Source organism: Bos taurus, chromosome 16 (assembly GCF_002263795.3).
Source record: "Bos taurus isolate L1 Dominette 01449 registration number 42190680 breed Hereford chromosome 16, ARS-UCD2.0, whole genome shotgun sequence".
Lineage (NCBI taxonomy): Eukaryota > Metazoa > Chordata > Mammalia > Artiodactyla > Bovidae > Bos > Bos taurus.
In genome coordinates, this window is record NC_037343.1 from 41,969,548 (window position 1) to 41,985,145 (window position 15,598).

General features: G+C 52.2%; 1 protein-coding gene across 1 annotated transcript in view; it reads right to left on the bottom strand.

The window, feature by feature from the left end:
• Nucleotides 1–15,598, bottom strand: part of DRAXIN (dorsal inhibitory axon guidance protein) — a 28,178-nt gene that overhangs the window by 7,239 nt on the left and 5,341 nt on the right. Inside the window, 3 exon segments of the mRNA NM_001195012.1 lie at nucleotides 873–984; nucleotides 2,629–2,816; nucleotides 5,684–6,144. Of these exon segments, the coding sequence (NP_001181941.1) occupies nucleotides 873–984; nucleotides 2,629–2,816; nucleotides 5,684–6,104 (721 nt within the window). The 5' untranslated portion in view covers nucleotides 6,105–6,144.

Consider the following 15,598-nt stretch of genomic DNA (forward strand, 5'->3'; position numbering starts at 1 on the left):
CGAGGAACTAGGATCCCATATGCCACATGGAGTGGACAAAAAAAAGGGGGGACTTCCCTGGTGGTTCTCTGGTAGCTCAGATGGTAAAGAATCTGCCTACAATGAAGGAGGCCTGGGTTCGATACCTAGATCAGGAAGATCCCCTGGAAAAGAGAATGGCAACAAACTCCAGTATTCTTGCCTAGAGAATTCCTTGGACGGAGGAGTCTGGAGGGTCATGGGGTCCCAAAGAGTCAGACACGACTAAGCTACTAACACACACTCCCTCGTGGTTCAGTGGTAAAGAATCCACCTACCAAAGTAGGAGACATGGATTCAATCCCCTGGTGAGGAAGATCCCACATGCCTCGGAGCAACTAAACTGGTGTGCTACAACTCCTGAGCCTGTGCTCTAGAGCCTGGGGAGCCACATCTACTGGAGCCCACCTGCCCTAGAGCCGGTGCTCCCCAACAAGAGAAGCCACCGCAGTGAGCAGTCCCTGCCCCTCAACTCAACTAGAGAGTAGCCCCCGCTCTCTGCAACTAGAGAAGAGCCCAGCAGCAGCAAAGACTCAGCCAAAATAAATAAATACAAACAAAAATTTTAAATACTTTTTAAAAAGGCAGAGGGGATCAACAGCAGAACAGACCTGTTTTGTTTTGTTTTGTTTTTTCTTCAGGTTAAAGGAGTAGCTACTTGGAATCCGTCTGGTGTGTGATGAGCACTTGAGAGCAACATGTCTATTTCAGGTATCTGTTCCCTTATAGGCTCCATGCCCCTCTCCCCAACTTGGACATCTGTAGGTCAGGCTGGGGTAACCAGGCCCCTATCCCACGGCATGGTGGGGGAGGGGAGGAGCCCAGCAGGGGCATAGAGGGGTGGGCAGACGTACCTTTCTTCCTTGTGGATGGCCAGACCTCAGGCTTTAAGTCTTCATAGTCAGTCCAGTCGAACAAAGCCATGTCCAGTGTGGGCATCACCTCCCCGTCAGGCCTGGGGTGAGCCTGCAGAGGAGGGTGGAGAAGAGGGAGCCTGAAGATCCCAAAAGGTGGAAGAAGAAATGTGGGGTCCCAGGATCAGAGGGCAAAGGAGGGGCTCCTCCTAGGCCAGCTCATGGCGTGTTGGACAGCCTGCAATCTCAGCCTGGGGAATTCGAGATGGCCTCCAGGACTTGGGCTCCAGCAGCTACCTGGGCAGTGTCTTCCCAGAGCAGCCACACCCAGGCAGGACAGCACCTATAGGCAGCTGCTGCAGTCCCCAGGCTCTCTGCGGGCTGGGGCTGGGGAGGCAGCCATGTCCGCTGGGGAGGAAGCCCAGCTGCTGGCTCCCCTGTCCCTTCTCTCCCCTACAGATGCCCTCAGTTCTCCATGGCATGGCACTGTTGAGGCCATGCCCATAGCTCAGTTCCACTCTAGACCCCCTCGGCCCCACCCTTCGTGGTTTCGGGGCTGGATCTGTGCACAGTAGAACATGGGCAATAATGGCTCAGCGGTAAAGACTTCGCCTGTCATGAGAGCCACAGGAGACCTGGGTTCGATCCCTGGGTCAGGAAGATCCCCTGGAGGAGGGCATGGCAACCCACTCCAGTATTCTTGCCTGGAGAACACCATGGACAGAGGAGCCTGGCAGGCTATAGCCCATAGGGTCACAAAAAGTGGGACATGATTGAAGTGATTGAGCATGTAAGCATGCCATAGGGCTGGATTCTCAACAGATGGGCTTCAGGGAGCCCTTCAATGGCATGGATAACAGTGGATTTGCTGGAAATGGTTTATCAGGATCTCAAGGGAGTGCAAGACCCAAAAAGAGAATAAGGAAGATCTCCTGCTAAAAAAGTTTTACTTCTTCTACATATATTATTTTATTGGTTATGTTTAATGATTTTATTTTGAAAAAATGTTCAAAGCCACAGAAGAGGTGCAATGACACACTTTGTGTTAATTGCAAGAATAAATACCCTTTGTCTAGACTCACCAAGGGGTTTTCCCTGGTGGCTCACTTGGTAAAGAATTCACCTGCAATGCAAGAGACCTAGGTTCCATCCCTGGGTTGAGATGATCCCTTGGAGAAATAAATGGCAACCCACTCCAGTAGTCTTGCCTGGAAGATCCCATGGATGGAGGACCCTGGTGGACTATAGTCCGTGGGGTTGCAAAGAGTTGGATACGACTTTGCGACTAAACTACCATAGACTCACCAATGGTTGGTGTGTTTGCCACATTTGCTTGCTTGCTCCCTCTCTTTTTAAAGGTCTGAAGCAGATGCATCAAAGTGTTAACTAAAGCTTGTTAATTCTGGATTGTGGGGACATGGTTTTAGACATTGTTATTCTCTGACCTTTGTGGGATGTACAAAATTCTTCCCCCAAAGCCTGACTTTTCTAGGTTCAGAGACCAGTGGGCTGAGCTGGCACTTGATTCCTTGGCATTCCATAGAATGAGCCCCTGGACCACTGCCTGGACAGTGGCAGCACTCCCTGGACAGTGGGCCAGCTGGCCATAGCTGGGCTAGATGGGCATCAGGAGAACCGGCTTCCACCAGCCTCATGAGCCTGGACCAACTCCCTCCTGCCCCTGTGCCTCAGTCTCCCTAAAGGTACTAGGAAGGGTTTGCATGAGGTCATCCCAAGGACCCTCCCAGCCCCTTACCTGGGGCCACAGGGATGTGACCGGCAGGATCAGGGACTCTTCAGTGGCAGGTGCCTCAAAGGTGGTGAGGTAGAGTATGGTGGGGGCCAGGCTGGCGGAGGATTCCTCCATCAAAGCATCTGGGGACTGGTCTTCTGAGAGCTCCGCCTTCTTCATCAGGGAGCTGGGGCCTCTGACCAAGGCTCGGCCTGAGACAAGGAGCAGGGAACACAGCGACTTTATCTGCTCATCACCCCTTATCAGCCCACAGCAGGACCCGCATTTTTTGCTGCTAGTTAGGGGGCAGCAGGAACCATAGGACAAGTTATTGGCTCAACCAGCATCCCCGTTGCCCACCCTCCTGGGGAGGGGGCTGGAAACAGGAGGCTGGGGGCATGATAAGGGGGAATGTCTAGGATGAACTTGCAGTGTTGCTGGGGATTCTCCTTCTAAAACAACATTCCAGCAAGTCCAAGTCCAGCTTGATGGAGTGCAGCCAGGGATGTAAGTGCAACAAATGGAAACCAGTAAGATTAACCATGGAAGGTTTCCTGGAGGAGGTGAAGTTTGTAGGATTAACCATGGACGGCTTCCTGGAGGAGGTGAAGTTTGAGTAGGGGAGTAAGGTGATGAGGCTGAGAAGCATTGCAGAGGGGAGAGGCCTTTGAGAAGGCTGGGAAGTGAGAGCTCCCTACGTGGTGATGATGACCCTGCTTGCTGAGCACATGCTGCAGCTGGGACCATGCTGCATGCTGGGTCCTGCTTTACAAGCATTATTTCACCTATCCTTTGCAGGAGCTGTAGGAGGTAGGTACTCTTTCAGTCTCATCTACAGGGAAGGAAACTAAAGCACAAGGAGGTTAGGTGACTTGCCTGATGGTGCACAGCCAGCGAGTATTGAAATCTGAATTTGAACCCAGGTTCATCTAATGCAGAATCAATACTTTTAACCACGGATGCCGCCCTTCCAAGATACACAGGCATGGGGTAGGATGAGTGTGAGGGGGAAAGTGCAGGGTTGGGAAGTGGTCAGGAAGCAGCTTCCCTGGTGGTTCAGTCGGTAGAGTCTGCCTGCAATGCGGGAGACCTGGGTTCAATCCCTGGGTCAGGAGGATTTCCTGGAGAAGAAAATGGCAACCCATTCCAGGATTCTTGCCTGGAAAATTGCATGGACAGAGAAGCCTGATGGGCTACAGTCCATGGGGTCACAAAGAGCAGGACATGACTGAGTGACTAACACACACACGCACACAGGAGCCAGGAAGCTTCAAGAAAAGCTAGAGGGCCCACGCTTATGCTTGCCTCTTTTTCTCAGACAAGAGCTGACTTTAAGGTTGGTTGGGTCCATTGGTGGGGCCACCCCACCCTTCTGAGATGAATCCAGCCTGAGCTCTAGATGCCCACTGTCCCCTCCTCCACTCACTCACTCTTGTGGGAGGGCCCCATTGGTCCACTGGAGCTGGGACTGGAGCTGGGCTGGGCTGAGTCCATGCAGGGTGTATGCCTTCCAGTTTGACATCAAGGATGTCACTACCCTCACACCAACCTGACACATGATCCCCGGGGGTGGGAGGCTGAGAATCTAAGCTGGGCTCCCCTCTTCTGACTGTGTTTTGTCCACCTGAGGGGTTTCAGTGGGCCTGGCAGGGAAACAAGCCTCAGTTGTTTGCAGGAGAAAAGGGGGCTGAGCCTCCATCACCCACTTCCTGCAGAACCCCGTCCCCATCTATGCCTGCGGCTCTTGGCCCACCCCTAAAGGCAGTCTTGTCACACAAAGAGACTTGAAGCTGAGGCTGCCTGCCTGGACTCTCGCCAGGGGAGACTGGGGAGGGGTCAGCTGGGTGGAGATGCTGAAACATGTTGTTCCGGGGAGTCTGTAGCTCACAGGGCATTTGGGAACATGAAGGAAGGTAAGGAGGTTGGACTCTTGAGAGTCTCTTGGACAGCAAGGAGATCAAACCCAGTCAATCCTGAAAGAAATCAACCCTGAATATTCATTGGAAGGACTGATGCTGAAGCTGAAGCTCCAATACTTTGGCCACCTGATGCAAAGAGCCGACTCATTGGAAAAGACCCTGATGCTGGGAAAAATTGAGAGCAAGAGGAGAAGGGGATGACAGAGGATGAGATGGTTGGATGGCATCACTAGCTCAATGGACATGAGTTTGAGAAGTCTGGGAGATAGTGAAGGACCCGGAAGCCTGGCACGCTGCAGTCCATGGGGTCACAAAGAGTCGGACACGACTGACTGACTGAACAACAACAAATAAGGATGGGGAGGAAACTCCATCAACAAATAGGGCAGAGGCAGGAGAAATAAGGACGTGACCGCTCTCCTTGGATCAGCCATGTCCAGGTCAGAGGACATGGGTGGATTCAGCATTGAGAGAAAGTTGAGAATTAACTACTGAATAGAAACAACCACTGCTGCTGCCCCTGCCAAATGACAGGCACTGTTCTAGGTACTCTGGATAGCAAGATTTCTCTGAGTCTACCGTGAGGATAAGAGGGGGTCTTGCCTTCATTTTGCAGAAACCAAGGCACAGAAAGGTGACTTGCCAGGAAGTCATGGAGCCAGAATCTGAATTGGAGCAGATCTGGCTTCAGAGTCTAAGCTCTTGGCCTCTGCTCTGTGTTTCAGTGCTGATTAAGTGATGTGCTTGGGAGGCACTGAATTGTCCCATCTCTGCTCAGGACTTACAATGGGATGGATTTAGGCCAGACACAAGGTAGAACTTCCTGAATCAGGAGGATCTATGGATAAGACTGAGCTCCTATGGCTACATATCCTTCTCTTCCTCCCCTGCTCCACCCTGACTCCGGCCTTTCACAGCATCTCTTCTTACCAGATCCCTCTGAATCTAGTGAGACCCCTCTCTTCCTCTGAGGGTTCACAATCTGCCCTCTTTGGGGCATCCAGTTGTCCTCCCAGGAAGCTCCTGCCATTGACCCCCCCTCCAGCCTCCATGTCCGTCACCTGAAGTCCGTCCCCTTGGTCATTTGGGTCTGACCCCTTTCCCCCACTGCCCCCCTCCCCCCATTGTAGGGCCCCACCCCCTCGCAGACCTCCAGCTACCTCTGTGCAGCCTCAATCTCTCCTTCCGTCTCTTGTGCTCCCTGCCTCGTTTCTTCACCCTCTCTGACCCTGGAGCCTGGGTCTCTTTCTCGGGGTAGGGCCGAGTCAGCCCCCGGAGCAGACCTTTGTCCTGCAGCAGACCTGCAGGACTCGACCCATGCAGCAGCCCCTCTGCCCCTGGGAGCCTGGAGGCCTGCCTGGTGGCAGTGACCACAGCCCCATCCTGGGTCCAGCCAGGTGTGCCTGGGCCCCGCTCTTTCTTGCCCAGGCCCCGCCGACGGTGGTGGCTGGCCTGAGGTGTCCACAGTGCTGGTCCCGAGAGGTCGATGTGATTCTCCGGGAGGTTCTGAGCAGAGCTTCCAGGTCCCAGGGAGCCTGCCAGGCTCAGCTCCAGGAGCAGGAGGAGGGCGAGGAGCAGCATGGGGGCAGCGTGGGTGGTGGGCTCAGCTGAGGGCTTCTTCCTGCAAGAAAAGTAGGACCATGAGGGGGCAGCTCTGCAGCCCTCCTCTTCCACATCCACAGTCCTCTCATTCACACTCTTCTTTTATAAGTTGCTTACTTACATTTATTTTTATTTATTTATCTGTTAGCCATGCCACAAGGCATACGGGATCTTAGTTTCCCAACCAGGGATCGAACCCATGCCCACTGCAATGGAAGCATGCAATCTTAACCACTGGACCACCAGGGCCGTCCCCCGCTAACTTACACTGTTATAGCCCCGTCTGTTTCAACAGGGATGGAGGGGGACTTTGATCTTCCCCCCACCCAGGGGACTTTGGCAACATATGGAAACATTTTAGGTGGCCCAAACTAGCACTACTGACTTTACTGGGTGGAGGCCAGAGATGCTGCTAAACACCCTCCAATGCACAGGACTGTCCCGGCCCAGAAAGACCACAGTGCCGAAGCTGAGAATCCCTGGGTTTCAATAGTTTCTTTAAGAAACACCCAGGTTCCAGTCTAGATTCCTTTCTTCTGTGCAAACCTCTGCCTTGGGCTAAGTTCCCAGGAATGAGCTGAGTCCCTCCAAGCTCAGAAATAGGCTTATAGTCCCAGAGACTTGACTCAAAGCCTAAAATCAAACAAATGAAATAAAAGCATTTGAGCACGTGCTGTAAGAAAGAATCGTGTTCCGTGCTTGGTCCTTTCGCTGACTCTCTGAAGTGGCGCCTATTATTTTCTGAAGTGGAAATTAAGGCTCAGAGAGGCTGAGTCACATGGAGTAAGTGGCATTTAGTCATTGCTAAGCCTGTGCCCTGAGCCCCCACGTGCTGTTCCCGGACAGCCCAGCCTTGCCTTCTCTCTTCCTCCAAGTTCCAGGCAGGTTCTGACAGGGCCGGCACAGTCCCTCCTGGGGCCGGGGGATGGGGGGCGCTTTGGAGGCTGGACTCTGACCCTGCAGGGTGGGGTGAACTACCTCTGACCTCCCCTGGGGACAGCCTGTCCTTCTGCACTGGAACTTGGGGCATCTCATGGGACCTCACTGCTCCCCTCTTTGCACTGGAGGAAGAGTCAACATTCCCGAATGTTCCAGAAGAACTTGGAGTTAAGGCTCAGGAAAAGTGTGGCTGGGGGACAGTGGGGATGTCCCCTCCCCTCCCCCACAGTCCTCCCCTCTCCCCTTGACCCCACCAACCTCACCATGTCCCAGGCGAGTTGGGCACCAGGTTAGCTGGGCTGATTGAATTTTTACAGCCTCCCTGGGTCCCCTGCGTATTCCATTAAGCTCGCAAAGGTGCTTACACAACCGTCTCCTTGTGATTTGTGGCCTTATAACTGCCCAAGGCTGAGGAAAGGTTGATGGCCTGGGGACCTTGGCCAGCAGCTCTCCCTCCAGCCCCGTCAGTTCCTGCAGCCTCCGCCATGGCCATCCTGCCCCAGGTTCACCGTTAGTTAACCCCAAGTGAGGGGCCCTTGAAGCGGGCAGGGAGGGCAGGCTGACCCACTTGGGGAGGAGTCGGTGGGGTGGGGTGAAGCAGAGGGAGAGAAACAGCTCCTCCCCCACCTTGCCTGGTCACTGGCCTCCCTTCCTTCCCTTCATTCCCGCCTGGCATGTCCTAGTCCCCGGGGAGGCTCGGGCCCTGGCCTCCACCTCCCTGGGCTCTGCCCTGCCAGCCTCACCCCCAGCCTTTCCATAATGAGAGCCCTGGAGGCTGGTGCTCAGGCGGGCCTGCACTCCAGAGGCAGCCAGGTGGGAGGAGGAGGGGCCCTTTGAGGGGCTTGTCAGTCAAGCATTGTTCTGCTCCGGGGGACACTTCAAACCCTATTTCCAAGCCTCAGGCAGATGCCAGGCTGCATTTACCAGACTCCACCTTCCTCTCCCTGTGACTGAGGGAGATGGAGTCTGTGTTGGATGCTGTTCCCCACCCAGCCCCTACTTCTGTCCTGCAGGGACATCACATGGACAGCCTGGGAGAAACCCACAGAGCGCCTCCATCGACAGGGAACCTTTGGGGCGTTGAGCAGGGAGTAGAATCCCTCCATCTTGAGGGTAGAGAGAAGCAAGGTGAGTCACCCAAAAAGTGCAGGCAAGAGACCAGATTAGTCTTGGTTAGGGGTGAGCAGCCCCATGTCGTGTAGGGGCAGCTTGCTGTCCCTGTGGACACACATGAGACCAATCAATGACTCAGAACTGGCCTCTGAGCTCGGTGACCAGCCCTGGCACTAGTCCCAGAGGACAGCATCTCCCCTGCAGAGCCAGGAGCTGAAGCCCAGCCCCACCCCAACTTTAGACAACCTCCTGCATCACAACCCCATCCACACTTGCCATCTCTCCCATCCACACTTGCCATCTCTCCCAATGAAGTCCTGATACCAAGCCCTTGCTGGTGACCATGGGTCTGTTCACTGTACCCAGGAACCCCAACTTCAGTGCCATCTTTGTTCCCTGCCCGCTTTGCACCCCACAAATCATGTATGGGGCCAACCTGAAGCAGGAAAGGGAGGATTTCAGCATGCCGGCCATCCCCTTCCTCAGACTTTTATTGGTACCATCCTGCCCCTGGCCATAGCCCATACTGCTGCCAAACTACTCTGATCTTGCTTACAACTGTCCCTGGCTCCCTATTCCCTTCCCATTTAACCACAGACTCCTCACCCTGGCACTCAAGATCTTGTGTAACATGGCCCCAACCTAATTGTGCAGCCCTGCCTTCTATTTCCTCCCCATCACAGCCAATAGAGATTATTCCCTGGGCCTCGAACACCCCCACCCCGCATCTTTCTTGTCTCTCTATTCTCGCTGATGCTACTCTATGGAAATCCTTCCTGTCCTCTGGGACTTGTCCCAGATGTCCCCTCTGACAGAAAGCCTTTTCTAGTTCCCCACTGAGATACAGTTCCCTCCTCAGGGATCCCACACAGCTCTGCCCAGATCATTTCCTGCTGGGCCAATCAGACCCCCGACTAGACAGGAAGTTCTGTCCCCCTTTTCCCTCTGTTCCTGTCACATTTACAAGGCTCTGCAAATAATAGGCACTTATAACTTTGGGCTTCCCTGGTGGCTCAGTGGTAAAGAACCCACCTGCCAATGCAGGAGATGCGGGTTTGACCCTTAGGTCAGGAAGATCCCCTGGAGAAGGAAATGGCAACCCACTCCAATATTCCTGCCTGGGAAATCCCATGGACAGAGGAGCCTGGCGAGCTATGGAGACACAAAGAGTTGGACACGCTAAGAGACTAAACAACTATGGATCAGAATGGAATCAAACTGATACCTGAGCCCAAGATCATACATAAATTCCCAGGGAGGGTGTATGTGTGTGTGTGTCTGGGTATGTATGTGTGAGTGTGTGTGTGAGTGTGTGTGTGTCTGAGTGTGTGTGTGTCTGTTCCTGTGTCTGAGTATGTGTGTGTGTCTGAGTGTGTGTGTGTGTGTGTCTGAGTGTGTGTGTGTGTCTGAGTATGTGTGTTTCTGAGTGTGTGTGTGTCTGAGTGTGTGTGTGTGTGTCTGAGTGTGTGTGTGTGTGACAGAGAGAGGATGAGAGAGAGAGAGCATGCTGGACTGAAAGCTGGGGATCCCGGAGCCTCTTTGCCCTGAAGACAGCATGGAGTCCTCTTTCCAAGCCCACAGGATTTGTACTTGAATCTTGGCACAGTGCAGCAGCCAAGATGCCAATCTGGCAAAGAGCTGCTTAGGAAACTCGGGCTGCTACAGGAGTCGTGCCAAGGATCCACAGCGATGAGGGCTCTGATCCATTTCTGCCGCTCAGGAAGCCAATTGGAGGCTGCCTCCCAAGGCACCAAGCAGCCAGGAGAGAAGCGGCAGCAGGTGCCCCGTCTTCCCGGGGTCCCCATCAACCCTGGATGGTTCTGCGTGTGGTTTGCACACAAAACCTACTCTTCTGGGCCTGGGTCTGGTTTACTTAGGACTAGGGACACTCAGCAGCACTTGAGGGACAGAAGGACCATCCACACCCAGAGATAGCTCTCTCACAACAGAGATCTAATAGTGGCTCCTTAAAAACTAAACTAAGCTAGAGCAATTGTCACCATAGGAGCTGCCATTCCCTGAGCTGCTGGGAAGCCAGGCTCTGACAAGCTTATTTCATCCATTTTTTATTGCATCCTCTCAACTGCCCTGCATACGGCAGGTTGTTCTCCATATTTTTAAAATGAGAAAAGCCGGGCTCTGGGAAAGTGAGCCACAAGCACAAGGTGACAGCGCTGGCGAGTGACAGAGCCCCCCTCGGGGTCTGGGTTTTCTCTGCACCCAGCACACACGGACAGTCAGGTCCTTGCACCCCCTCACCCATCCTCTGAGCTTCAGTTGGGGGTTGTTTGCCTCTCCCATGTAATCTCCTACCATTGCTGTGAGTGTAGTCAGGGCCCAGAAGCCAGGCCAGGCTCTGGCAGCTAAGAGGAAACTGACAAAGGAGGAGGAAGGGGTTTGTTTCAAGCCCTCATCCTGTCCCCATACTGTGTGAAGTTAAACTGCCAGAGAGGTCTCCATCCAGAAGCCTGCAGGGATGCAGTGTCACATGCAAATGAAGGCAGTTAATGGAGTCTGGAGCCTGCTTTGACTCCTGAGCCCCCACCCCCTCTCCCCACAACAGCCTTGCATTTAGGGGCCAGGAGACTAGGCGGAGGCTCCTGCCTACCCGCCTGGCAGACAACTGTGGGGCCTGAATTCCTCCTTTACTGATCAGCTCACCCGATGCTTGATGGGTTGGAGGGGAGAGGGGGGCAGTTGGGGGGTGGGAGGTGGGAGCAGGGCTGGCTGAAAAGGGTTAGATGGGAATCCCAGGCCAGGGATATCAGTGAGGCTCTAATGGAGCTGAGGGGTTATGACACTCAGTCCAGGCTGTGAGCCAGACAACCACCCACTGGGAGAACTTAGCTATCAACCCCCACCCTTTCACCCTGGATCTCCATCTTGAGTGTGAAAGTGACACATCTGAGCGACCATATTTGGTAGACATGTTTCAGGGATTCTCTAAACATTTGATTCTAGCCTTAATTTTTAAATGTTTTAAAACTATTTTGCAAGCTGCAAGTCGCTCAGTCATGTCCAACTCTTTGCGACCCCAGGGACTATACAGTCTATGGAATTCTCTAGGCCAGAATATTGGAGGGGGCACCCTTTACCTTCTCTAGAGGATCTTCCCAACCCAGGTCTCCCACATTGCAGGTGGACTCTTTACCAGCTGAGCCACAAGGGAAGCCCAAGAATACTGGAGTGAGTAGCCTACTCCTTCTCCAGGGCATCTTCCTGACCCAGGAATCAAACCAGGATCTCCTGCATTGCGGGTGGATTCTTTACCAACTGAGCTATTAGGGAAGCCCATACTGTAGGTAAACTTCAATCGTGTCTATCTCTTTATGACCCTGTGGTCTGTAGCCTGCCAGGCTCCTCTGACCATGGGATTCGCCAGGCAAGAATACTGGAGTGGGTTGCCATGCCTCCTCTAGGGGATCATCCCAATCCAGGGATCCAATCCACGTCTCTCATGTCTCCCGCATTGGCAGGCAGGTTCTTTACCACTAGCATCACCTGGGAAGCAACAGCCACTCTCAAATGCATTCTCTACCCAATTTTAACTCTTGCACAGCCCCACCATAACTTGGGCTTCTCTTGGGTCAGTGAAGAGTGTTCCAGGGATGAAATGTGAGCAGTTTAAAAGAACTGTTGACATCTGCTATGACTTATTTACACTCTCCAGGATTTTCTGAGCACCAACGACCAAGAGCCAGTTAGAGGCTCCACTTCATATTGACAAATGCAACTGACATCCACTGTCTTCTTTTAGACCATTGAGGATAGCTTCTCTTTTTGTCACTGATTTACTTTAAAGTAGGCAATATGGTACATTGGGCGTAAAAGAGGTTGCATAGCACCTCCAAGGAGGAGAGGCTGAAGACAGCCTGGTGAAAGTAGGGCTTGAAGTTGTATCTTCATGAGATGGAAAAAATTTTGATTTGGGGAAGAAATTAGTGGTGGTGGTGGGGTGCCACACTGCTCTTAAAATCACGCCTTTTTTGGTCTTAGTACTGAGATTAAAGAGCCTCTTGTTGAAGGTAAAAGAGGAGAGGGAAAAAGCTGACTTAAAACTCAATATTCAAAAAACTAAGATCATGGCATCTGGTCCCATCACTTCATGGCAAATAGATAGGGAAAAAATGGAAACAGTGACAGACTTTATTTTCTTGTGCCCCAAAATCACTTTGGATGGTGACTGTAGTCATGAAATTAAAAGACAAAGAAAAGCTATGACAAAACTAGACAGCATATTAAAAAGCAGAGACATCACTTTGCTGACAAAAGTCCATATAGTCAAAGCTATGGTTTTCTAAAAGTCATGTATGGATGTGAGAACTGGACCATAAAGAAGGCTGAGCACAAAAGAATTGATGTTTTTGAACTGTGGTGCTAGAATAGACTCTTGAGAGTCCTTTGGACTACAAAGAGATCAAACCAGTCAATCCTAAAGGTAATCAACCCTGAATATTCATTGGAAGGACTGATGCTGAAGCTCCAATACTTTGGATACTTGATGTGAAGAGCTGACCCACTAGAAAAGACCCTGATGCTGGGAAAGATTGAGAGCAGGAGGAGAAGAGGGCAACAGGGGAAGAGATGATTGAATGGCACCACCGACTCAGTGGACATGAGTTTGAACAAACTCTGGGAGATCGTAAAGGACAAGGAAGCCTGGCATGCTGCAGTCCATGGGGTCACAAAGAGTTGGGCACAACTCAGCAACTGAACATCTGGGATTATGGATAAGATTTCATGGGAAATGACTGGCCCTGCTCAATAAATAAATAAATAAAACAGATGGGAAGCATAATGGAAGCAGACTACTGGATCACTGAGTTAGATTAAATGGTCTCCAGGGCCCTCTGACAAGGGAGCCTGGGAATTTATGATCCATGGTGACAAGATCCTCCATCTGTTTGTCCATCCAACTGATAGCGCCCTGTGGGGAGGGATGACATCTCATATCCTCCTGGTTCTGGAGCGAGTCCCCAGGGGCCAGGGACAGGTGGCAGGGACAGGACATATTTGTGAATGTTCAAAGACAATATGTGGGACTTCCCTGATGGTCCAGTGGTTAGGACACTGCACTTTCATTTTGGAGAGCATGGGTCCAATCCCTGGTCAGGGACTAAGCTCCCGCAAGCTCCTTGCCAAAAAAAAGAGAGAGAGAGAGACACAAAATAAAACACAATCATGTGTGATGATAAGAAGTTCACTCCTGGGCCAGCCCTCCCTCTCACTCGATTTCAGAGGAGCTCTGCCTTGCTCTGGCCACCTCTCCAGTCATGCCTGACCTCCAGCACAGGTGAGATCCTAACCCACCGAGCTGCAGGGATGGGCATCCTGAGACCAGCACTGAGGTCTCTGGGATGACTGGGGCACACCTATCTTTCAAGGGCTCCTCAGAAAGGGGTGCACAGTGCTGAGGGGTCAGGCAGCTGGAGAGAGAAGGGTTCTAATTCCTGCCACATCCCTGGCCACAGCTCAGGTCTTAAAATGATGCTCCACACAGAAACATTCTAACCCTCTTTAACTCATAAGAAACTGGAAGGTTGGGACTTCCTTGGTGGTTGAGTTAGGAATCCATCTGCCAAGGCAGGGGACACAGGTTTGATCCCTGGTCGGGGAACAAAGTTCCAACACACTGCAGGGCAACTAAGCCTGTGTGCCACAACTAGAGAGCCCACGAGGTGCAACTACTGAAGCCCACCTACCCTAGAGCCCACACCCTGCAACAAGAGAAGCCACTGCAATGAGAAGCCCGAGCACTGCTACTAGAGAGAAGCCCCGGCTCGCAGCAACTAGAAAAAGCTTGCACACAGCAACAAAGACCCAGTGCAGCCAAGATTAAATAAAATAAACAAAATAAAGAAAGAAACTAGAAGGTAGCTGCCTTCTGCTAAACCTAGACTAGAAGAGACCTCTACCCTTGGGAAGTCAAGAAACATCTCCATGGGGATCTTGTTCCCTTTAGAGACCCCAGCCTTACTCTGGGGTAGTCTGGAAGTCAGTATTCTTGGGCTCAGGTGTTGAGCCCTCCCAGCTCATGGGAGAAGTGGGTCTGGGGTTTTGTGGCCTTCTGGGCATCTCACCATTCCCTTCTGGGGACCCTGACACTAAGGGGTGGAATTCTGTCCAGAGCAGCAGTCTCAGGTCAGACTGGCCTCCAAGTGGGTCCCATGTTCCCTGCCATGCCACGTTCCCTGCCATGTTTCCGATAACCCAGACAACTTCCGGTGCTGCTGTCTGCCCTGGCCCTGGCTTATCACCAAAACATTTGCAGCTTTGTGATCAGAAGGACAAATAGGATCACTAGCTTTCCAGCTTAAAACTCTTCAGGGGACATTTCCACAACACATACAGCAGACAGAGATCAGCTCCTTTACACACAAAGAACTTTCGCCTCACTTTCACACCTGGGAGCCCCAGGGGCAGCGTTTGTATGCCCAGAACCCCAACTCAGTAGTGCTCAGGACAGACTTTGTTAGAAGGAATGCTCTAACTTGGAACTGATCTGCCAGACTCTTCCCTCTGATGCCTCATGGCTCAGTCACACACTTTCTGGAATGGTTGGAATTGAACAGTGGAGATGGCCATCCCCGGGTCCCCTCTTCTGCTCTTAGAACAGTGGGGCCACCTGGCAGTCAGCTCCACAAATCTGGAACTCCAGTTGGGGGTGGGGGTCTTAGAGGTCCTGGTTCCCTAGGAGCAGATTCCTATCTTCTTTAAGGGGAGCTGATTCCCCCAGGGCTGGAAAATGAGAAGTTGTAATTGTTCAATCAAAATAGTTATGTCAGGCTTCCTTGGTAGCTCAGTGGTAAAGAATCTGCCTGCCAATGCAGGAGACATGGGTTCGATCCCTGGTCCAGGAAGATCCCACATGCCTTGGGGTAACTAAGCCTGTGTGTCACAGCTATTGAGCCTGTGCTCTAATGCCCGGAGCCACAACTACTGAAGCCCGCTTGCCCTAGAGTTCATGCTCTGTAGGAAGAGAAGTCACGGCAATGAAAAGGCCACACAACACAGCTGGAGAGTAGCCCCCGCTTGCCGCAACTAGAGAAAAGTTTGTGCAGCAACAAAGAACTAGCATAGCCAAAGATAAACAAATAAAAAAATAATCACAAAATAGTTCTGTCCTCAATGAGGGTGGGGGAGGGGGAGCTGGATCTTAATTTCACCAGCTGGGCTCCTCCTAAGGCAATTTGGGCCCAGATTTTGCCTCTCTAGCCCCTCCCACAATCCCTCCCACCATCACACCTCATCATAAGTCATAATTTCCCTGTCTGTGAAATGGGATTATTAACCTGTCATGAGATTTGACTATTTAGGAAATTAGAACTTCTGTGTGTTTGGAGGAGGGGACATTTCTAGGTACGGAAGGAACTCAGGCAGTGTAGGTGGGTGGGAAGGTAGCAAAGATGAGCTTACTGGGG